The 23,556-nt window shown below is 42.5% G+C and overlaps 2 protein-coding genes across 2 annotated transcripts; one reads left to right on the top strand and one right to left on the bottom strand.

The window, feature by feature from the left end:
• The first annotated feature begins 11,346 nt into the window (after positions 1–11,346).
• Positions 11,347–15,987, top strand: LOC139535571 (microphthalmia-associated transcription factor-like). Its single transcript, XM_071335105.1, has 9 exons — positions 11,347–11,519; positions 12,012–12,239; positions 12,447–12,542; positions 12,726–12,828; positions 13,111–13,194; positions 13,557–13,610; positions 13,743–13,818; positions 13,949–14,096; positions 14,235–15,987. Exons 1-9 carry the CDS (start codon positions 11,487–11,489, stop codon positions 14,622–14,624), a joined length of 1,212 nt encoding a protein of 403 aa, XP_071191206.1. The 5' UTR covers positions 11,347–11,486; the 3' UTR covers positions 14,625–15,987.
• A 31-nt stretch (positions 15,988–16,018) lies between these two features.
• On the bottom strand, positions 16,019–20,815 carry LOC139535570 (2-epi-5-epi-valiolone synthase-like). The gene is made up of 5 exons (XM_071335104.1): positions 20,514–20,815; positions 19,501–20,140; positions 17,096–17,332; positions 16,557–16,809; positions 16,019–16,443 (listed from the first exon to the last, which is right to left on the bottom strand). Exons 1-5 carry the CDS (start codon positions 20,687–20,689, stop codon positions 16,367–16,369), a joined length of 1,383 nt encoding a protein of 460 aa, XP_071191205.1. The 5' UTR covers positions 20,690–20,815; the 3' UTR covers positions 16,019–16,366.
• Between the last annotated feature and the right edge of the window lie 2,741 nt (positions 20,816–23,556).

Raw genomic sequence — 23,556 nt, 5'->3', positions numbered from 1 at the left:
CTCATGTGTTTATGGTTGAATCATCTGCATACATGGACACACATGCTTTGTTTAATGCCAGTGGCAGGTCATTGGTAAAAACAGAAAAGAGTAGAGGGCCTACAGAGCTGCCCTGTGGTACACCACACTTTACATGTTTGACATTAGATAAGCTTCCATTAAAGAAAACCCTCTGAGTTCTATTAGATAGATACACTACATGGACAAAAGTATGTGACACCCCTTCAAATTAGTGGATTCGGCTATTTCAGCCAAACCCATTGCTGACAGGTGTATAAAATCAAGTACAAAGCCATGCAATCTCCATAGACAAACATTGGCAGTAGAATGGCCCATACTAAAGAGCTCAGTGACTTTCAACGTGGCACCATCACAGGATGCCCAACCTTTCCAACAAGTCAATTTATCAAATTTCTGTCCTACTAGAGCTGCCCCGGTCAACTGTAAGTGCTGTTATTGTAAAGTGGAAACAAAAACAACGGCTCCGCCGTGAAGTGGTAGGCCACACAAACTCACAGAACAGGACCGCCGAGTGCTGAAGCGGTGGAGCAGTGGAAACACGTTCTCTGGAGTGATGAATTACGCTTCACCATCTGGAAGTCCGATGTACAAATCTGGGTTTGGCGGATGCCAGGAGAACGCTACCTGTCCCAATGCATAGTGCCAACTGTAAAGTTTGGTGGAGGAGGAATAATGGTCTGGGGCAGTTTTTCATGGTCCGGGCTAAGCCCCTTAGTTCCAGTGAAGGGAAATCTTAACTCTGCAGCATGCAATGACATTCCAGACAATTTTATGCTTCCAACTTTATGACAATGCCCCCATGCACAAACAGAAATGGTTTGTCGAGATAGGTGTGGAAGAACTTGACTGGCCTGCACAGAGCCCTGACCTGAACCCCGTCAAACACCTTTGGTATGAATTGGAACGCCGACTGTGAGCCAGGCTTAATCGCCCAACATCAGTGCCTGACCTCACTAACGCCCTTGTGGCTGAATGGAAGCAAGTCCCCGCAGCAATGTTCCAACATCTTGTGGAAAGCCTTCCCAGAACAGTGGAGGCAGCAAACGGGGGACCAACTCCGTATTAATGCCCATGATTTTGGAATGAGATGTTCCACGAGCAGGTGCCCACAAAGATTGTACTTTTTGGAGAAATGTCCTCTGGTCTGATGAAACAAAAATAGAACTGTTTGGCCATAATGACCATCGTTATGTTTGGAGGAAAAAGGGGAGGTTTGCAAGCCGAAGAACACCATCCCAACCGTGAAGCACAGGGGTGGCAGCATCATGTTGTGGGAGTGCTTTGCTGCAGGAGGGACTGGTGCACTTCACAAAATAGATGGCATCATGAGGTAGGAAAATTATGTGGATATATTGAAGCAACATCCCAAGACATCAGTCAGGAAGTTAAAGCTTGGTCACAAAGGGGTCTTCCAAATGGACAATGACCCCAAGCATTCTTCCAAGTTGTGGCAAAATGGCTTAAGGACAACAAAGTCAAGGTATTGGAGTGGCCATCACAAAGCTCTGACCTCAATCCTATATAAAATTTGTGGGCAGAACTGAAAAAGCGTGTGCGAGCAAGGAGGCCTACAAACCTGACTCAGTTACACAAGCTCTGTCAGGAGGAATGGGCCAAAATTCACCCAATTTATTGTGGGAAGCTTGCGGAAGGCTTCCCAAAACGTTTGACCCAAGTTATACAATTTAAAGGCAATGCTACCAAATACTAATTGTGTGTATGTAAACTTCTGACTCACTGGGAATGTGATGAAAGAAGAAAAATCTGAAATAAATCATTCTCTGAACAATTATTCTGACATTTCACATTCTTAAAATAAAGTGGTGATCCTAACCGACCTAAGACAGGGAATCTTTACTAGGATTAAATGTCAGGAAATATGAACAACTGAGCTTAAATGTATTTGGCTAAGGTGTATGTAAACTTCAGACTTCAACTGTACATAGAATAGTATATGTACAGCAATAGTTGAATCGGATGGACTTGACTAGAATGCTGTATATACTCTACAGTCATGGCCAAAGGTTTTGAGAATGAAACAAATAAAAAATTTCACAAAGTCTGCTGCCTCAGTTTGTATGATGTCAATTTGCATATACTCCAGAATGTTATGAAGAGTGATCAGATTAATTGCAATTAAAAGTCCCTCTTTGCCATGCAAATGAACTGAATCCCCCAAAACATTTCCACTACATTTAAGCCCTGCCACAAAAGGACCAATTGACATCATGTCAGTGATTCTCTCGTGAACACAGGTGTGAGTGTTGACGACGACAAGGCTGGAGATCACTCTGTCATGATGATTGAGTTCGAATAACAGACTGGAAGCTTCAAAAGGAGGGTGGTGCTTGGAATCATTGTTCATCCTCTATCAACCATGGTTACCTGCAAGGTTACATGTGCTGTCATCATTGCTTTGCACAAAAAGGGCTTCACAGGCAAGGATATTGCTGCCAGTAAGATTGCACCTAAATCAACCATTTATCGGATCATCAAGAACTTCAAGGAGAGCGGTTCAATTGTTGTTAAGAAGGCTGTCAAGAAGGGCAGCAAAGAAGCCACTTCTCTCCAGGAAAAACATCAGGGACAGACTGATATTCTGAAAAGGGTACAGGGATTGGACTGGGATATGGGATATGGCTCTGAATATATGACAGGGATATGGCACTGAATATATACAGCAACACCTCCCCCATAAGCAATCCTGTCTCTGGGATATGGGATATTATTGTATTGCTGCTGCTGTATTATCAAATGAATTATCTAAATGAGTTTCAGAAATGGCTAATTTATGAATGTTGTCTGATGTTAGCAAGTTATTGATTTCATGAACCTTATTATTGATTTCATGAACCTTTCTAAGGCGACATATATTCATATTAAGTGATCGGTATGGTGGTGTTGATAATTTTTGGTCTATCATCCCAGCTCTACTAACACAGTTCTTGACATGCAGGAGACCTGGTTCGAACCCAGTTAGTGTCAAGAGCAAGATTTAATAAGGAGTGGAACGGCTATCCTTAGAAGGGCCATGACAGGGCTTTTCAACTATATTCTTATGTGGGCCATTTTTGTTGTTGTGACACTCCCTTCTAACACCACCTGTGATCACCATAGACGGAAATAGAAGGCACGTCCATGTTCCAGAGAGTCTTAGCTTCATAGCCAAAACGGTTCAAATGCTAGAGCCAAATTCATAGCAGGAAAATAAATTAAACATGCCACATTGGCTTCAGAAACCGCCAGAAGCTTCTGATGACCACAGTGAGTGTTTGATTCGATCTGTTCTCCTCTACCTTTCCTGGCTGGCAAAGTACCAGGATGTTGTCTCTGGTTTGGAAACTACATTTAGAGAACTGAATTTGAAAACTGAATCTGAATGCATCTAAGAAGTTGAATATATTTTTTTCAAAAACAATTTCTGTTGGCACTGAAATCGCTTCATATTTCTGCCTGGCCGTAGGGCACTTCCCCTGTGTGTACTTCACCTCTCTATCGCTATCTGGAAGGCCTCTCCTCCACTCCAAGTCATGGTTTCCAGTAATCCCAACAAAGATGTCATACTGTGAGAACTTTAGAGAACGTTCCATTAAGAGTCTCATTTGGTCACTAATGTGGTGTGCCTGAAATGTTTCGAAGAGATCATTACCTTAATGTCAAATAGAACTTACCCAAAACATGGTTACCATGTTCTCAGAACTTAAGTCATTAATGATCTAGACATGTTTCATGGGAAAGTTGCAAGAACATTCATGTGTACAAGGGTACAAGGGTTAGGAAAATATTCTATCAATGTCCCACCAAACATACACAGAACATAAGATATTCATGTTCTAGACACGTGAACATTGCAAGAACATTTGTGTCCAAAAATAAATCAATACACATCACGTCTTATTACTGTTGCCGAGCCAATCAAGGCCCTGATTGGCGAACCACTGATCGATTCACAGCTCTTTGTCTGTTTTCCAGGTTAGGGATACTCATACGCACAGTGCTTATAAGATACAGTGTTTTCAAGTTACATGTTTGACATACATGATGCATGTTCAATTAGTAATTATTATTCAACCTATCCTGGGATTTGAACTTATAGCCTCTTAGTTCACAGTACTTATTTCTGCTATTTATGGGCTTTCTGTGTAGTTGTTTAATTTTGTTTAATGTCATTAAAACAGGCATATTAACCTGTTTTAATGATACTCCTGAATCACTATGATCAATAAAATCTTTTCTTGAGTGTACTTTTAACAGAGCTGAGATTTAATTCAAAGTGCATTCACCTGTAACGGCTTTCGTCGGTGGAAGGAGAGGACCAAAGCGCAGCGTGGTTAGTGTTCATCTTAATTTAATAATAATCAACAAACAGAACACTTCAAATACAAAACAACAAAAGTGAAAACCGAAACATTTCTATCTGGTGCAGACACACAAAGACTGAAATCAACCACCCACAAAACACAATAGAACACAGGCTACCTAAATATGGTTCCCAATCAGAGACAATGACTAACACCTGCCTCTGATTGAGAACCATATCAGGCCAAACGAGAAACCCCACATAGAAACATAAAACATAGATAATACCCACCCAACTCACGCCCTGACCACACTAAAACAAAGAAAATACAAAATAACTATGGTCAGAACGTGACATCACCCTATTGCTTACACCTATCAAGTCGTTTCAGATCTACACGTGCCTAGGGAGAAGGGGTTAGGGTTTCTTCTGGACAGGGCACAACTATCACTAGCCCAATAAACACGTCCTAGAGATATACATTATTGGGAGAGTGGCTAGGGAATATTCTCCTAACCCTCAGAATACTGGACACATGAATGTCCCATAAAAGTTGCCTAGAGCATTACTGTTGTAACCACGTTCTAGATAAGTTCTGTTTGGCATTAAGGGAATGTTCTCCTACCTTTAACACTAAAACATGCTAAAAAGGTTCTCAGAATGTTTTATGTTACCCTAACTAACGGAAAACTGGACACTCAAACATTAGGGGAACATTACGGATAACATTACGGGTAACATCGCTCTCCCTAGATCTGTTAGATGGGCTCTCTATGTTTAGGGTTTAAGAGGGTATGTTAATCCATCATGTTTGTGAGAGGGCTATTGATATCGCTTTATCTCATGTGAGGATCCTCATCAATTTGGACTCATGGCTAAGCAGTTCGTTCGCCAACTTCGTCACCTCATTCATAGACCACATCTGTGGAATTGTTCTGAGAACTGGCACTGTTAGCATCATCCTTTTGAATGCTCCTCTAGTCAGTTACATAAGTATGTAATTGGTAGTATGTAATTCGGAAATATGCATGTCCCGACAAGAAGTTTAGTGTCTTGTATCCTCATCTCTTTGGATTCTTCTGTCAGAGAAATACACATTTATTGGTGATTAGCAAATAATGTAATTATCTTCTCCCAAGAGTATAAATGTACATTCTCAGTTTACACTTAGACCCATTCAGAACAATGTTGGTCCTTTTGATGTAATGGTGTACAGCGTTGAACAGGTTGCCAAACAGAAGTTCCTAGATTAGAAAAGGACATTCAATGTTAATGTTATGGATCTCCATTTTTATTTTCAAGGTTCAGGTCTCTTTTTTAAAGGTTATTTCTAAGAACTACATCTCAACTAGTGTAGCATATGGTGTTTATGGCTCAAAGGGCAAGTAATACCATATTATGTGAAAGCAATGTCTTGCAGCCCCCTGTATGCGCTTAAGGGTGCAGGGAGTTTTTGACAGGTAGATAGAGAAGAGAGTCTAATTACAAATATTAAGTGCGAGAGGGAGGAGTTGTCTGCAACATTAGACTAGGATAGGCTTAGCTACAGCGCTCTGCACAGTTCTCTGCAAAACGTATTATATTTTACAAATTCATGCCACTCCATTTAGTATGATATGTTACTTTACGTTAGATAACATTACATTGGCCTACGTAAATCCGGGACACTCAAATTAGTATGATATATTGCGTTTGGTATGAACATAGGTTACGTAAGGCAAAAACAAAAGGAAGGTGGTTGGTCAGGGTGGATGGGTTGGTATATAACGCTATTGTCTAGCAACACAAAGGTTGCGTTTTTGAATCTCATCATGGACAATATCAGCATTTTAGCAACTTTGCAACTACTTTCTACTTTTTAGCTACTACTTATGTTAACTAACCCTCCCCCTAACCTAGCCTTAATCCTTTAACCTTACTCCTAAACCTAACCTTAACCCTAACCCCCCTAGCATATCACACTAAAGCAGTAGAGCGTAATATATCACACTAAAGCAGTAAAACATAATATATCATATTAAACAATCAAGACGTAGGATACTATACATCCTGCAATTCGTATTATATTGTACGACCACTATTACATTAGTAAGCTAATGTAATGTAACCTAAGATAAAGTAACATTTCATACTAAGTAGAGCCCCATAGTGGAGGTGTCATTATACCCATAAAACCTAGCGGTCAAACAGGAAATGGTACCAATCGTTTTTCCACCATTCATTTTTCCCATAGGGAATTTTAGAAACACTTAAAATAAGTTATGTTTGCCTTATGGATACAGGCGAATATATTGATAAAAGTCACCTTGTCCTAGAGAGATTTACACGGTTATCAAAATGTCACGCCAGAGTAAGCCTACTCGAAACACAGCCGTTATTGTAAGTGTTTCTAAAATCCCCTATGAGAAAAATGTATGGTGGAAAAACGATTGGAACCATTTCCTTGTTTGACTCCTAGGTTTTATGGGTATTATGACACATACTGTGGTACTCTATGGAATGGCATGGATTTTAGTAAAATAAAATGTGTTTTGCTCGGAGACCAGATTGCTCTGCGTCACAGGTGTTGGCTCCAGGTATGACCCCTGCAGTTTTAACTAAATGACTGCCCCAGAATAATGGGCCAGCTTTGTTAGAATAGAATGGTCAGTTGTGAGCTTAACATTTCTGGTAGTGGATTTTAGGGAGGATTTTTGGTACGATTTGAGAATGTAAAGATTTTTGTAACAATTTTGGTAACACACTTAATACTAAAAATGTATAAATGAATATGTAACGGTTGTCCTCCTCCTCTTCGGATGAAGAGGAGTAGGGATTGGACCAAAGCGCAGCGTCGTTATATGTAGACATAATGATATTTATTAAGGAAAAATGAATACGGGAAACACTCGGAAAATACAAAACAACAAAACGAACGTAGACAGACCTGAACTAGAGAACTTACATAACACGAAGAACGCACGAACAGGAAAATAGACTACACAAAAACAGAACGAACAAACAAACCGAAACAGTCCCTGTGGCGCAACATACACAGACACGGAAGACAACCACCCACAACAAACAATGTGAAACCACCTACCTTAATATGGTTCTCAGAGGAGATGAAAACCACCTGCCTCTAATTGAGAACCATATCAGGTCACCCATTAACCAACATAGAAACACATAACATAGAATGCCCACCCAAACTCACGCCCTGACCGACTAACACATACAAAAACAACAGAAAACAGGTCAGGAACGTGACAGAATAGCTCTATAAATGATCTAATAACTTTTTAGTTTTTTTTGCTTTGTGGAAATCCCAGTTGGTACTCTGCTCTACTCCGGACGCACCACCAAAAGTCTAGGGGAGGGTCTGGGTGGGCATCTGACCACGGTGGTGGCTCAGGCTCTGGGCGAGGTCCCCACCCCACCATAGTCAATCCCAGCTTACGTATCCCCCTCCCAATGACCACCCTCCAAATAAACCCACCTAAATTAAGGGGCATTACCAGGATAAGGGGCATTACCAGGATAAGGGGCATTACCAGGATAAGGGGCATCACCAGGATAAGGGGCAGCACCGGGATAAGGAGCAGCACCGGACTGAGGGACGGCGGCTCCGGACTGAGGGACGGCGGCTCCGGACTGAGGGACGGCGGCTCCGGACTGAAGGACGGCGGCTCCGGACTGAGGGACGGCGGCTCCGGACTGAGGGACGGCGGCTCCGGACTGAGGGATGGCTCTGGCTGGCCATGGCTGAGGGACGGCGGCTCTGGCTGGCCATGGCTGAGGGACGGCGGCTCTGGCTGGCCATGGCTGAGGGACGGCGGCTCTGGCTGACCATGGCTGAGGGACGGCGGCTCTGGCTGGCCATGGCTGAGGGACGGCGGCTCTGGCTGGCCATGGCTGAGGGACGGCGGCTCTGGCTGGCCATGGCTGAGGGACGGCGGCTCTGGCTGGCCATGGCTGAGGGACGGCGGCTCTGGCTGGCCATGGCTGAGGGACGGCGGCTCTGGCTGGCCATGGCTGAGGGACGGCGGCTCTGGCTGGCCATGGCTGAGGGACGGCTCTGGCTGGCCATGGCTGAGGGACGGCTCTGGCTGGCCATGGCTGGCTGACGGCTCTGGCTGGCCATGGCTGGCTGACGGCTCTGGCTGGCCATGGCTGGCTGACGGCTCTGGCTGGCCCTGGCTGTTCAGACGGCGTTGGGCAGACGGGCAGTTCAGGCGCCGCTGGGCAGACGGGCAGTTCAGGCGCCGCTGGGCAGACGGGCAGTTCAGGCGCCGCTGGGCAGACGGGCAGTTCAGGCGCCGCTGGGCAGACGGGCAGTTCAGGCGCCGCTGGGCAGACGGGCAGTTCAGGCGCCGCTGGGCAGACGGGCAGTTCAGGCGCCGCTGGGCAGACGGGCAGTTCAGGCGCCGCTGGGCAGACGGGCAGTTCAGGCGCCGCTGGGCAGACGGGCAGTTCAGGTGCCGCTGGGCAGACGGCAGACTCTGGCCGGCTGAGACGCACTGTAGGCCTGGTGCGTGGTACCGGAACTGGAGGTACCGGGCTAAGGACACGCACCATCAGGCTAGTGCGGGGAACAACAACAGGGCACACTGGACTCTCAAGGCGTACTATAGGCCTGGTGCGTGGTACCGGCACTGGTGGTACCGGGCTGAGGGCACGCACATCATGGCGAGTACGGGGAGAAGGAACAGTGCGTACAGGGCTCTGGAGACGCACAGGAAGCCTGGTGCGTGGTGTAGGCACTGGGTGTACTGGGCTGGAGCGGGGAGGTGGCGCCGGAAATACCGGACTGTGCAGGCGTACTGGCTCCCTTGAGCACTGAGCCTGCCCAACCTTACCTGGTTGTATGCTCCCCGTCGCCAGACCAGTGCCGGGAGGTGGAATAACCCTCCCCGGGCTATGTAGGCGAACCGGGGACACCATGCGTAAGGCTGGTGCCATGTAAGCCGGCCCGAGGAGACGCACTGGAGACCAGACGCGTTGAGCCGGCTTCATAGCACCTGGCTCAATGCTCAATCTAGCCCGGCCGATACGTGGAGCTGGAATGTACCGAACCGGGCTATGCACGCGTACAGGAGACACCATGCGCTCTACTGCGTAACACGGTGTCTGCCCGTACTCTTGCTCTCCACGGTAAGTACAGGGAGTAGGCGCAGGTCTCCTACCTGACTTCGCCACTCTCCCTTTTAGCCTCCCCCCAAGAAATATTTGGGGTTTACTCACAGGCTTCCTACCGCGTCGTCGTGCTGCCTCCATTCGCCGGTATCCCTCCTCGCACTGCGCCAGAGAATCCCAGGCGGGCTCCGGCATTCGCCCTGGGTCGATCGCCCACCTGTCGATCTCCTCCCACATAGTGTAGCCCAGATCCTTCTCCTGCTTCCGAGCTAGCTCCTCAAAACGCCGCCTCTCTGCTTTCGCTGCCTCCAGCTCAGCTTTGGGGCGGCGATATTCTCCTGGTTGAGCCCAGTGTCCCTTTCCGTCCAATATTTCCTCCCAAGTCCACGAGTCCTGTTTTTTTGGCCGCTGCTGCTGGTTCTCAAGCTGCTTGATCCTTGTTTGGTGGGTGGTTCTGTAACGGTTGTCCTCCTCGTCTTCGGACGAAGAGGAGTAGGGATTGGACCAAAGCGCAGCGTCGTTATATGTAGACATAATGATATTTATTAAGGAAAAATCAATATGGGAAACACTCGGAAAATACAAAACAACAAAACGAACGTAGACAGACCTGAACTAGAGAACTTACATAACACGAAGAACGCACGAACAGGAAAATAGACTACACAAAAACCGAACGAACGAACAAACAAACCGAAACAGTCCCTGTGGCTCAACATACACAGACACGGAAGACAACCACCCACAACAAACAATGTGAAACCACATACCTTAATATGGTTCTCAATCAGAGGAGATGAAAACCACCTGCCTCTAATTGAGAACCATATCAGGTCACCCATTAACCAACATAGAAACACATAACATAGAATGCCCACCCACACTCACGCCCTGACCGACTAACACATACAAAAACAACAGAAAACAGGTCAGGAATGTGACAGAATAGCTCTATAAATGATCTAATAACTTTTTAGTTTTTTTTGCTTTTTGGAAATCCCAGTTGGTACTCTGCTCATAGAGACAGACCAAAATATGTCAAAACAAATGATCTTCCTATACAAGGGTGTGAGGATGAGATAATATTCTCGGTTGATAGGGATCTCAACTGATTTATATACAGTACAGTTAGCCCTTGTGTTAGATACAACTACTTACAGTGTCTTTTATTTTTTCATATTTTACATGGTTTTGGAAACATGAATGGGCACGTGTCTTCTGAAAGCCAGATAAAATGTAACAAACTTTTCATAGCAGGGTTGAACTTTATTGGCATACAGGTCTAATGGTCTAGATCAACTATTAAACTGTATTGACATATATTCATCTTCCTAATTAAACAGTAATATTTGTTTCTGATAATGTCATATTTCAAAGGTGTCAAACCAGCAGTGATTCTACTTTTGTGCCATGCCTGTGATCCATTTTAAACTGAATTTGTGATCCCCTAGTCTTTTTAACCCTAGTCACCTCTTAAACTAGGAACTGGCTATGACTTAGTAGACTAGTGGATCCTGGCACACCATTTGGGAACCACTGAGACTAGGTTTAACACGTAACACCAATCCGAAAGTTGGTAGTGGGATGGTCTGTTCTAAAAATCCTGCTACATTTTTGGATTTATCTTTTTGTTATGCAATGTTTGTAATGGAACAGTGGTGTCAATTGTATTCCGGGTTCTCAGAAAAAATAATGTTTTATACTAGATGAGCGGAACTAAAGATGAAACGTTAGTTAGCCGTGAGCGAGTTTCAATTTGGAAACTAGTAACCCACTAGCAGAAAGAGTCCTTTGTGAGACGGAGATGTTGACGTCAAATGAACGCTGTGAAGACATAAATTCATAGTTTAGCTAGAACAACACAACATAGAGAGGATGAACCCTGGTATCCTCCCCGTCTCCAAACTTGTATAACTAATGAGGGGTTTGCCTTGAATAAGTTAAACTGACCAAGCCTGTCCTCTTGTTTGCACATGGTAGCCTTGTATCCACACAGTTGACTGTCCAGACAAAAGGGATATCTGATACATACTATCATACAAATTACAATATGTTGGAGATGCTTGAATACAGCCAATACCAGGTGAGTTTTACCATTACCAACTGTTTTTTGGGGGTTTGGTTTTCTATCAGTATGTAGTATTACTATCAGTGTTAATGTCACTTGTATTAGTATATTGTCATATTTATGTATGTATTATATTTGTACAAACATAAATAAATGCATTGTATTCATGACAGTGCACTGTATAATTCACTGTCACTGAGTAAAAGAGAGTAAGGGGCATTTAACTAGAGGTTGTGATTGAAAAGGTTTGGTTTATTGTTTATGATTGTACAATCCATGTGTTGATCTTCAGACATGCATTCAAATCTGAAGATCAATCCACAGAATCTCACAGACCTTTATTGTGAGACATTTTACAAAGAGCAAAGCCACATTTCACTGGATAACTATACGTTTCCATAGGATAAGATGGTCTACCCCCAGGAACCTCATTACCGACACTGAACAAAACTAACTTTGGAAGAATTTTCCGCCGTCTTCCAACGTCTCTCATTTCCCCCCACCAAGGTGCAGACCCATCTGGAAAACCCCACCAAGTACCACATTCAGCAGGCACAAAGGCAGCAGGTGAGGCAGTACCTGTCCACCACCCTCGGGGGTAAGCCTGGCAGCCAGGCCAGCAGCCTGCAGTGCCACAGCCAGCCCCCGGAGCACGGGATGCTCCCCGGCCCAGGCAGCAGTGCCCCCAACAGCCCCATGGCCCTGCTGACCCTCACCTCAAACTGCGAGAAGGAGGTAGGCATAAAAGAGAAGACACAGAGATCCATGCATATACCATTCCCACTGGTTTTTCATTTTGATCTCACAATGGATTTATAACTATTTCAGGAATATGGCGAACTGGGTACAAAATACATATAGATTTCTGGTACATCTTTCATTATTTTAATACAAATCTGGTACTTTAGGTTGGTTTATAATGTTTTTGTTTTATTATTACAGATGGACGATGTCATTGATGACATTATTAGCTTGGAAACAAGTTATAATGATGATATTCTTGGCTTTATGGACCCCGGACTCCAGATTACAAATACAGTAAATTTACATCCTTCCCAATACAAACAACTTTTTCAAATGTTAAGTGCAATAGCAATCACTCTAATCTAATCGGTACAACACATTTACTGAAAAGGAACTACAGCTTTGCATGCTTTAGAATATCAATATCTTTCTGACATGTTGCATTGCAATCATTGAATGTTCTGTTCCTTTCCTCAGCTCCCTGTATCTGGTAACCTTCTGGACATGTATGGAAACCACGGACTTACCAGCAGTAACTCCTGCCCTGGTAGTTTATCCAACATAAAAAGGGAATTCTCAGGTACGTTTTTGGTCTGCCGAGTATAACCAATTATTTACACGACACCATCAGCAAAGCATCTCCATATTAAATATTGTCAACGATGTCAAATCACAAATATATATTTTTTAACTTTGTTTATGAAACCATCGTAGTGATATACCAATAGTATACTAATAATATACTAATACTAACAGTTAAAGAAGCATAAATGCGTCAATATTGTGTGCAATTTGTAAAATGCATAACATACCGTTAGCTATAAATAAATAAAAAACTACAAATAATCTACCAATACTCAAGCTCCTGGCATGATGAGCATACTTGACAAGACTGCATCCTGTGGCCAGTTTGACAACTACCAAAGGCCTGAGGGCTTCCCTGTTGGTACGTTGTCACTAGATTTTCACATTTTCAAACCATTGTTTATTTCCTTTTTTGAAATACATTATTAAACTATTTTCATGGTGGCTCACTAACGTACCTGAACTAAAATATCAGTGGGGATTCAGATTGGATATTTTTGTGATATTAAATGCAGCATTAAAGGCAGTTATTTACAATTGCCTCTGTAAAGTAGTTTGTGTATTTTGACAAATTAGATCTATGTATCAGTAGAAATGTAGTTAAGATACCCAATGGGTTACATTAATGGTGTTTAGCTAGAAAAGGGTTGTAACCATCTTGAGTATGTATGAAATAAGACACCTTCACTTGTCACTCAAAAGTGTTTCCCTTCCGTCCAGAAGCTGAGGTCCGAGCGATGGCCAAGGAGAGACAAAAAAAGGACAATCACAACTTAAGTGAGTTTCTTCGGCAAAGAGGAGTAATCAGTTATTTGGGATACATTGGTATTTTCTCAAGTGTTGATTTTCATGTGTCCTCAAATTATATTATAACTCACTCCTTATTTTCTGCTTTTCTTCACCCTGTAGTTGAACGAAGAAGGAGGTTCAACATCAACGATCGAATCAAAGAGCTTGGAACCTTGATTCCTAAGTCAAATGATCCGTAAGTAGCCCAGTTTATCGACCAAAAATGTTGGCGTCCTCCAGAGGACATACGTGTTCATGCAGTTTAAGGGTCAGCTGCTTAGTTGCTACACGCTGACTGTAGACTATTGTCCACTGCGGTCCCCTAGGGACATGCGCTGGAATAAGGGCACCATTCTGAAGGCCTCAGTGGACTACATCAGGAAGCTGCAGAGGGAGCAGCAGAGAGCCAAGGAGCTGGAGCTTAGACAGAGGAGGCTGGAGCATGCCAACCGCCATCTGATGCTGCGCATACAGGTACGCACCACCAGAGGAAGCCAGTGAGCATAGCACAAGGGCACCTTGAGAAGAAAAAAAGTTCTACTTAAATCCTCTGGAAATGTATAGCCAGTATAAGTATCTATGTGTTCTTGTGTTTCCTGTGTGTCTGTGTAGGAGTTGGAGATGCAGGCGCGGGCTCATGGCCTTGCGGTTGTACCGTCCTCTTCCCTCTGCTCCTCTGAGCTGATGGCCCGAGCCATCAAGCAGGAGCCCATCCTAGGAGACTGTCCGTCAGACCTGTACCAGAAGTCAGGCCCCGACATGTCCCCTACCACCACACTAGACCTCAACAACGGCACCATCCACTTCAATGACAGCCCATTGGATGCAGGGGAACCAGGGGCCTATGGCTCCAACAAGGCCTCCACTAAACTGAAGGACATAATAGACAACACCCTGTCACCCATATCATCCCTTCTGTCCTCAGTGTCTCCAGACGCCTCCAACAGCAGCAGCAGGCGTAGCAGCAGCTCAAGCATGGAGGAGAATAATCATGGTTGTTAGCACTGCCCACGAGCTCAAGTCACACTCACATTTTAGCATATTGTTATTACTGTTATTGTTATTACTAGGTTTTGCTATGATCTATTCCATGAGACACTTCTCTGCTGGCATCCTAAGATGTCCTCCAGCTTTCCTTACCTTGTCTACAGACATTCTGTCTTTTGCTTTGGTTTGTTTTACAATGTCATTGTGTTTCTGTCTGGAACCAAATCTGACGGTTCAGATTAGGCTACTCTACTCCTAAACTGGCTGCTGAGATTTACTGTAAAATAAGATTAACTTTTCATGGGTGAATTATTTGAGAGGAAGTGCACAATAACATGACAAGATTTGATATTTTTTTCATATCATGACTATTTGTTAAATTAGAGTTTAAAACATTTGTTTATTACAGTATATGATATCATACAGAAATATATATTTAGTTGAATACTTTGTTAATTAACTGATAATAACATTGTACTAAGCATTTAAGATGAGCTAAGACTTGTTACACTTAAATTAAATTCAGAAGCAATGGTTTGAAAGCCACAACTTTATTTTTGCGAATAAGGAACAACTTGCAGGAACAATGAATGATCTTTTAATGCCATTTTTTTTTGTTTCCTACATGGTGATAGCTAAAGTGAAGATATTTGTACAAAACGACACTGTAAATATAAAAATGTTGTGATTATTTTTAATTTTTGTAATGAATAGGTCTTTACTTAAGTATTAAATTAAGTGAATCCATTTTATTTTGATTCCCCTGGCTATTACCATATAATTTGCATCTGTGCTCTTATCCCATACAAAGTTGTATTGGACATGAAGATAATATTTTGAACAGTTCAAACAGATATTTAGCTCAGAAGGAGCACCTGCCAGCATTGTTCTTGTATGTCAGAGTGCTGAAATACTATCCCTAATATTACTTTATAATTACTAATATTATTTCCTAATATAACTTTCTATAAGACCACTATATGGTTGACTGTAGGAGCTATCCCATTTATAAAATAATGTAGTTGATGTAACCAACACATTCCCTATTTCATGTCTTCTGAGTCCTTTATCTGACCTAACCTGAATATTAATGTTATTATTTATTGTGTTGTGCCACTTAGTTCTCTACTTGCTCTAATCATGTGGTTGCTGGACCCGTGTACAAGGGTCAGAGGTATGAAGTGATTTTTTGTACTGTCTATCATTGTGTTATCTTAGGTGGCAGGCAAGCTGAAAACATTATACAGTGCAGTATCAGTGGAGCTCTGGAACAAGTACCTTTCATTTCAGAAAAGTTAGGGATAGTTTAGAATGCATTTACTGAGCCTCAATATACATATTTTGTACAATATTAAAGTGCATTGTGCTTTAAAAATGTGTTTGTAATTATGTATGTAAGACAAAAGTGATTAAGTTCTGCAAAATGATTTAATGGAGAAGAAAAAGTGACATTAAAAACATCAATAGCAATACAAAGTCATAAAAAACATACAGTTTTGATGAAAATCCCTTTTTGTAATGTAGTAGTAAAACTGTGAGAGGTTGGTTTTGTTCAATATGACAAGACAGGACATGCTATTTCCAATCAAATCAAGTCAATCTGAAAAATCAACAGCACCATCAAATATCATCTACAACTATGAAAAGTTGTTGAGCATTCCAGATATCATGCAGAAATGACACATCCTTGTTTCAATCATTTCAATCATTCAACATAAATCATCTACAGCAATACAAAGTCTTTGGACCAGTTCAGGTCACTGTAGTCGCTGCTCATCACACCACTTCTCAAACGCTCTGTACAGAATTTCATCACCCGTGTCATTGAAGATCTCTGCAGATGGAGAGAGGAACGGGATTGTTAACACCATCTTTGAAAATATATGCATTTTTTATCTTTGTTAATGTGCTGAACTCTGATTGACAAATGAATTTCTATCTCCTTACCTGCGTGCCCTAGGCCAATGGGTAGAGGCATCCTGACCAGTCCACCAGAGTGCTTCAGCCTCTCACAAAGTGAGTGCTGCACCAGTGCCAAAGTAACGTCCTGATGCCACACAGGCAGCTCCAGCCCCACCATGCAGCCTATAATCCGCAGCTTTTCTTCCTCTGTCATGAGGCCTCTCTCACGGGCCACATACACCATGTAGGACATATCGATGTTGACCGCCTCTCCGTGCAGCAAGGATGGGAGCACCTTCTGCAATCAAGAGGGTCAGTGTTCAGCGTTTAGTACTATATCCATAAACCACTCTCTAGAGTGGAGTGTTGCACAGAGCCACACCGTTTCTAGTCACTAGCTAACATGGTGTGAGTAAACTTGACACCATGCTCATTTGGCATAGTTACACTCAAAATGGAACAAGAGGTGACAAACGTGACAGGGTGACATAATGGTTCAAACCCAGTTACATGCGGTAGATCATGTAAATATTTGGCTTTGTGGTTATTTAAGCTGCAGAAGAACATAATTGATTCTCCTGTACCATTTCCAGCTCTGGGCTGATAATGTGACCAAAGTCTACCAGTCTGTCCAAATCGTCCTCCCACAGGTTGGGGGCCAGCTCCTCTAGCATGGCTTCTATGGCCACGCGTGTGGACACGGAGGCAGCGTCTTTGTTGTCACCCTGAAGACGGCTGTCAGACTGGAACTTGGAGTCCAACAGGAACGGACCGTGGGTCTCCAACAGCTCAAAGAGACCTCTGTGTTTCATCAAGGCCATCTGTAGGGCATACGTTTACATTACATTTACATGAAATAGTACATAAATCAGATCTACAGAGCCAAATGAGCATTACCATATTCTCTAAGACTGATGTAAGTATATTGCTCTCTACAGTATAAAGTCAGATAGTACATTATTGTATCTTAAAGCTAGAATCTGTAGTTGTTACATACATTTTTGGACTTGTATAAGTATATACAGTGGGGAGAACAAGTATTTGATACACTGCCGATTTTGCAGGTTTTCCTACTTACAAAGCATGTAGAGGTCTGTAATTTTTATCATAGGTACACTTCAACTGTGAGAGACGGAATCTAAAACAAAAATCCAGAAACTCACATTGTATGATTTTTAAATAATTAATTTGCATTTTATTGCATGACATAAGTATTTGATCACCTACCAACCAGTAAGAATTCCGGCTCTCACAGACCTGTTAGTTTTTCTTTAAGAAGCCCTCCTGTTCTCCACTCATTACCTGTATTAACTGCACCTGTTTGAACTCGTTACCTGTATAAAAGACACCTGTCCACACACTCAATCAAACAGATTCCAACCTCTCCACAATGGCCAAGACCAGAGAGCTGTGTAAGGACATCAGGGATAAAATTGTAGACCTGCACAAGGCTGGGATGGGCTACAGGACAATAGGCAAGCAGCTTGGTGAGAAGGAAACAACTGTTGGCGCAATTATTAGAAAATGGAAGAAGTTCAAGATGACGGTCAATCACCCTCGGTCTGGGGCTCCATGCAAGATTTCACCTCGTGGGGCATCAATGATCATGAGGAAGGTGAGGGATCAGCCCAGAACTACACGGCAGGACCTGGTCAATGACCTGAAGAGAGCTGGGACCACAGTCTCAAAGAAAACCATTAGTAACACACTACGCCGTCATGGATTAAAATCCTGCAGCGCACGCAAGGTCCCCCTGCTTAAGCCAGTGCATGTCCAGGCCTGTCTGAAGTTTGCCAATGACCATCTGGATGATCCAGAGGAGGAATGGGAGAAGGTCATGTGGTCTGATGAGACAAAAATAGAGCTTTTTGGTCTAACTCCACTCGCCGTGTTTGGAGGAAGAAGAAGTATGAGTACAACCTCAAGAACACCATCCCAACCGTGAAGCATGGAGGTGGAAACATCATTCTTTGGGGATGCTTTTCTGCAAAGGGGACAGGACGACTGCACCGTATTGAGGGGAGGATGGATGGGGCCATGTATCGCGAGATCTTGGCCAACAACCTCCTTCCCTCAGTAAGAGCATTGAAGATGGGTCGTGGCTGGGTCTTCCAGCATGACAACGACACGAAGCACACAGCCATGGCAACTAAGGAGTGGCTCCGTAAGAAGCATCTCAAGGTCCTGGAGTGGCCTAGCCAGTCTCCAGACCTGAACCCAATAGAAAATCTTTGGAGGGAGCTGAAACTCCGTATTGCCCAGCGACAGCCCCGAAACCTGAAGGATCTGGAGAAGATCTGTAGGGAGGAGTGGGCCAAAATCCCTGCTGCAGTGTGTGCAAACCTAGTCAAGAACTACAGGAAACGTATGATCTCTGTAATTGCAAACAAAGGTTTCTGTACCAAATATTAAGTTCTGCTTTTCTGATGTATCAAATACTTATGTCATGCAATAAAATGCAAATTAATTACTTAAAAATCATACAATGTGATTTTCTGGATTTTTGTTTTAGATTCCGTCTCTCATAGTTGAAGTGTACCTATGATAAAAATTACAGACCTCTACATGCTTTGTAAGTAGGAAAACCTGCAAAATCGGCAGTGTATCAAATACTTGTTCTCCCCACTGTATACCCATTGATTTTTTAAAAAGAATATAACTTATAAATGCTTCATGAGCTTAGTTCAACTGTCGTAACCCATCAGAGCCCAAAATGCAAGCTCCAATGTTTGTAAACAATGTAAATATCAACAAACACTGTATAGCCTCAAAACATGGTTAAAACTATAAGTTTGATATCATGGATGGTCAGTCCTTGCATCCATAGCCGGGTCTATGAATTTACGAGGGGTTACATCCCTCAGCTTTTTACCAAAACACAGGCGGGGTGACCGCTTTGTTTTTGTTTAAATTAAGGATTCTATTTTTAAGTTCATGTACAGTCATATATCCAATCCATATGTGTTGCTGTCAGGCATTGCTACTCTACCTTTAACATTTCGGCCAGCCCATTGGAGATGTGTCTTCGGGAAACAGTTTGAATGAAGGACAGGTCTAGGAAAGCAGCCACTGGGGGGATGTAGCCACCCAGCTTATTTTTACAGTTGGCAAAGTTCACCCCAGTCTTTGCCCCCACGCTGGCATCGACATAGGAGAGGAGGGTGGTAGGGACACGGATATAGGGGGTGCGTCTCCTGTACAGGGAAGCCGCCAGGCCCACGATGTCCAGGCAGACCCCTCCGCCAATAGCAATGATGGGCTCTGTGCGTCTGTCCAGGGAGAACTTATGGACCTCCGCCAGGATCTTCATCACCAGCTCCATGGACTTGTTTTCCTCTGTGGTGGTCAAGGGCAGGATCCTGTAGAGAACATTACGAGCCTCAAAGTAGTCTGTGAGCTGGCAGCCATAGAGGTTGTAGACGGTCTGGTCCATGACCACGAAGCGCCTCAGGGGCTTGGTGCTGATGCTGCTCCTCAGGGCCTCCTGCTGCTGGGGGTCCCTGATGTGGCCCAGGAGCAAGGTGTCGTTGCTGGGGTCCAGCAGGCCCAGGGACTCAATCACCTTGTAGGTGAAGACGATGGGACTGATCACTGTCCAGGAGGTGCCTTGCTCCGTGGTGCTCTCATAACTGGAACATGATGTATTTGTTTGAGTTGCCAGATTGTACAGTATTGTACAGTATATGTTTGGAGCACAAAGCCTGGGGGTAAATGTAACTTCACACCATTTCACTTTTCTGTGGTGGTAGCTAAATAATGTGGAAGAAATGTTTTTGCAAATGACTATGATAGTGTTGTCTGGCTAGGTAAACATCGTTTCAACTCTTCACATGGTGAAAGAAATATTCACTGTATATCACTGTCTAGTGGATCTAAGAAAGAACGAATTTAGATGTATAAACCATAAACCAGATTTGTTATACCTTTTATACCTTATAACGTTTTAATTCATCTTAATCAATTGCAGACCTTAATTATATTTTAATAAAAGTTTTTACTCACATTTTGGCAGCTGATACGCGACCTTTCAAGTTTTTATTAAAATTCTTTACCGATTTGCGATTCCATGTACCATTGACTTGAACTAAATGAAACTCGTTATTCTTTACCACTGCAATATTGTGGCATTGCAGTGGCTCTTCCACATGTGTATTCCCGGTGATTGCAACATACGACATCTTATGAATTGGAAGACAATGCGTGACAGATGTGGAGTCAAGAAATAGAGCATCATGTCCATCTCTTATTACTGTCTGTATATATACTCGCCACTCGACAGAAGATCACCAAGGGAGGAGCTATAATGATCAGTGTGCTTACGAAAGTGTTACCAAAACCCTGAAACGGTTAAAATGTAGCCTACACGGACCTTACACGTGGCCCCACGTGATCGGTTCTTATACAATTTGGTTCAGTGACGTAAAGAAGGTAGAGATTTATGTAGAGGGAATTACCTTTTTTTTATATAGAAAATATTTAGGCTGCTTAATAAAATAATCACTGCAATTAATTGCAAGCAGCTTCTGACTCCACATCAATACTTTAATACATATTTAATGTGTAATTGCATGTGATCACACATCTATATCTAAGTCAAGTCTTTAAATTCCCTCAAACTATACAAAATGCAAGGTACAAACATTTGTAATAAATGAACATGTATTACACAGTAAAAGTTAAAGAAAATTGAAATAACTGGTAGGCAGCCTATGAGGATCATGTATTTAGCCTTCTTCTGACCCTAGTCAGACTTGTTTCCTATATCCAGAAAATCTGATATCAGTAGGGTAACTGATGAACATGAGAGAAAGATTTTGGGGATAATTTGACATCTTTCTATCAGCGTTAGTCTACCATTTTTTTTTGTGTGTGCCAAATTTACTTTAAGGTAATAACATTTTAGTTTAGTTGATGTATGTTAAATTATAGCAACAGTTACAAGACAAAGTGTGTGTTTGTGGCACTAGATTAATGTTCACAGGTCAACCTTACCAGCCACTGTATTACAAGCAAATTCAGTTTACACACTTGGATTTTCACACTTGTGGATGCCTGATAGACTGAACAGTTCGTAAGGTTCAAATGTCCCAGGACATATACAGTAGCGCATGACTTGGCATGCAATTATGCAGTCATTCAGCTCCGTTGACATAGTCTACAACAGAAGAATGGTTTGTGCCCACTTGATGTCAGTAAAAAGACCCTCACTATGGAGAATACATTTTGTTGGTTTACACTAAAAGTTTACTACTGATAGAATCTTGGTCAAAGGGCACGTGGGCGGAACGGTTTTCTAGGAAAAGAATGCATAGTTTTCCCGGGTTGTTTCGTAAGCCATCAATCAATATCAATTTACAAAACAGAAACGAGTGTTTAGGTCACGTTAGAGATAGTCCCTGCTGCTTCGCAAGCCGCTTTTGTGGGACCTAACGGAGTTGACTACTTATTGAGCATTTTGTCTTACGAACGTCGTGGGCATTCGCCATGCACTCTGCCAAAGATATGGTCGAGATACAATGTCATTATGTTGACGTTTTAATTAATGATTATCCCAGCGTTGCGTAGCCGAGCGGGCACCCTTGAAATGCCTCTGTCGGTCTTTTTTTTGTCTGTCGGTCTTTCCCACACAGTGATTGTAGAAACTCGAATGAACAACCTGGTTTCAGAGCATTTTGTATTATTTTGTACGTTATTTTGCAAATACTTAAATTATCTTAGTATTTATTATATGTTACGTTTCGTATGGTAATTATTAACTTGTGGATGTCCGTCACTCATTTCGTACAACATGTGACGAATTACAATTCGTATTATATGTTACGAATTTACTAAACATACATGTTACGAATTTACTAAATGTACAATATTTAGAAATTAGAAAAACGTACACTATGTTACAAATAAGTAAAAAGTAGTAAATAGTTGCTAATTAGCTACAACGCTATAGTTGTCCAAGATGAAATTCGAACTCGCAACCTTTGGGTATATGTCCACCCATCCACCCGACCAAACACCATTCTTTCGTTTTTGCCTTAAGTAACCATCTGTCTTTGTAACCATAGCAAACGTAACATATAATGCTAATTTAAGTTTCCTGGATTTACATTTACTATGTTCTGTCTAGCCTATGAGACCAGGCTGGAATGAATGACCTGATGTTGTTGATAGGCTAGGCTACATATTTGCTGTCTGTAGGATGCAGGAGGGCAAATATCAGCTGGAAAGATGACAGGAAACTTGAACATAGTCTACACAAAATCGATTCCCAGTTAGCAAAATTACGTTGAAAATGCGTATTTTCCAGACGTTGAAATGATGTTCATTTTCGTCTCTGGATGAAAGTTGAACATACATCTTTTCCGGATGTTAAACATACTTTTTTTTGGACATTGAAAATACATATTTGACTGACCTTGAAAATACTTATTTTTTGGTCATTGTTTCTATGGGCAAATTTCAACCGTATATATACATGTAAATGAAGAAAGCATTATATCACATTGCATTTTTAAAAATTAAAATAGGAAAATGGAGCAAACTGAAGATTGCATTATGGAATATGTATTATTACTCCCATTTGTCACATGCACTTATGTTAACTTTTTCAAAAGCTTTAGAACTGGCAATGATCATGTTCAAAGTTTTCAGACCAACAGAAAAAAACAACAGAACCCTTCAACTACAATAACATTCTCAGTAACAGTTACAGAAATGTGTTTCTTGTTATGACTGTGATATTTGGTTCTACCTTAGTTGAATGCACTGACCGTAAGTCGCTCTAGATAAGAGCGTTTGCTAAAAGCCTAAAATGTAAATGTAAAAAGATTTACTCAGTCTCACAAGTTTGACAGCACGGTACAGTACAGTAGAGTTCAATTCAAATCAAGTGCAATCTCTATTGCACTCTACACTGCATTTTCCCACCTGGACAAAAGGAACAGCTTCGTGAGAATGGTATTCATTGACTACAGTTGAGCGTTCAACAACATAATTCCCTTAAAGCTCATCACTAAGGTTAAGACCCTGGGCCGCCCCCATGTGGAAA

The sequence above is a fragment of the Salvelinus alpinus genome, chromosome 12 (assembly GCF_045679555.1).
Source record: "Salvelinus alpinus chromosome 12, SLU_Salpinus.1, whole genome shotgun sequence".
Taxonomy (NCBI): domain Eukaryota; kingdom Metazoa; phylum Chordata; class Actinopteri; order Salmoniformes; family Salmonidae; genus Salvelinus; species Salvelinus alpinus.
The sequence above is the reverse complement of the archived record's forward strand: the minus strand, read 5'-3'. Positions and strand labels throughout refer to the sequence as shown.

Bases quoted from the DNA above. Each gene is read 5' to 3' on its own strand.
- LOC139535571 (XM_071335105.1), top strand. From the start codon at position 11,487: ATGTTGGAGATGCTTGAATACAGCCAATACCAG. The intron at 12,240-12,446 runs GTAGGCATAAAA...TTATTATTACAG, and splicing joins CCTCAAACTGCGAGAAGGAG to ATGGACGATGTCATTGATGA. The intron at 13,611-13,742 runs GTGAGTTTCTTC...TTCACCCTGTAG, and splicing joins AAAGGACAATCACAACTTAA to TTGAACGAAGAAGGAGGTTC.
- LOC139535570 (XM_071335104.1), bottom strand. From the start codon at position 20,689: ATGTCGTATGTTGCAATCACCGGGAATACACATGTGGAAGAGCCACTG. The intron at 20,141-20,513 runs GTGAGTAAAAAC...ATCATGTTCCAG, and splicing joins CGCGTATCAGCTGCCAAAAT to TTATGAGAGCACCACGGAGC. The intron at 16,810-17,095 runs GTACAGGAGAAT...TCTTGATTGCAG, and splicing joins TCAGCCCAGAGCTGGAAATG to AAGGTGCTCCCATCCTTGCT.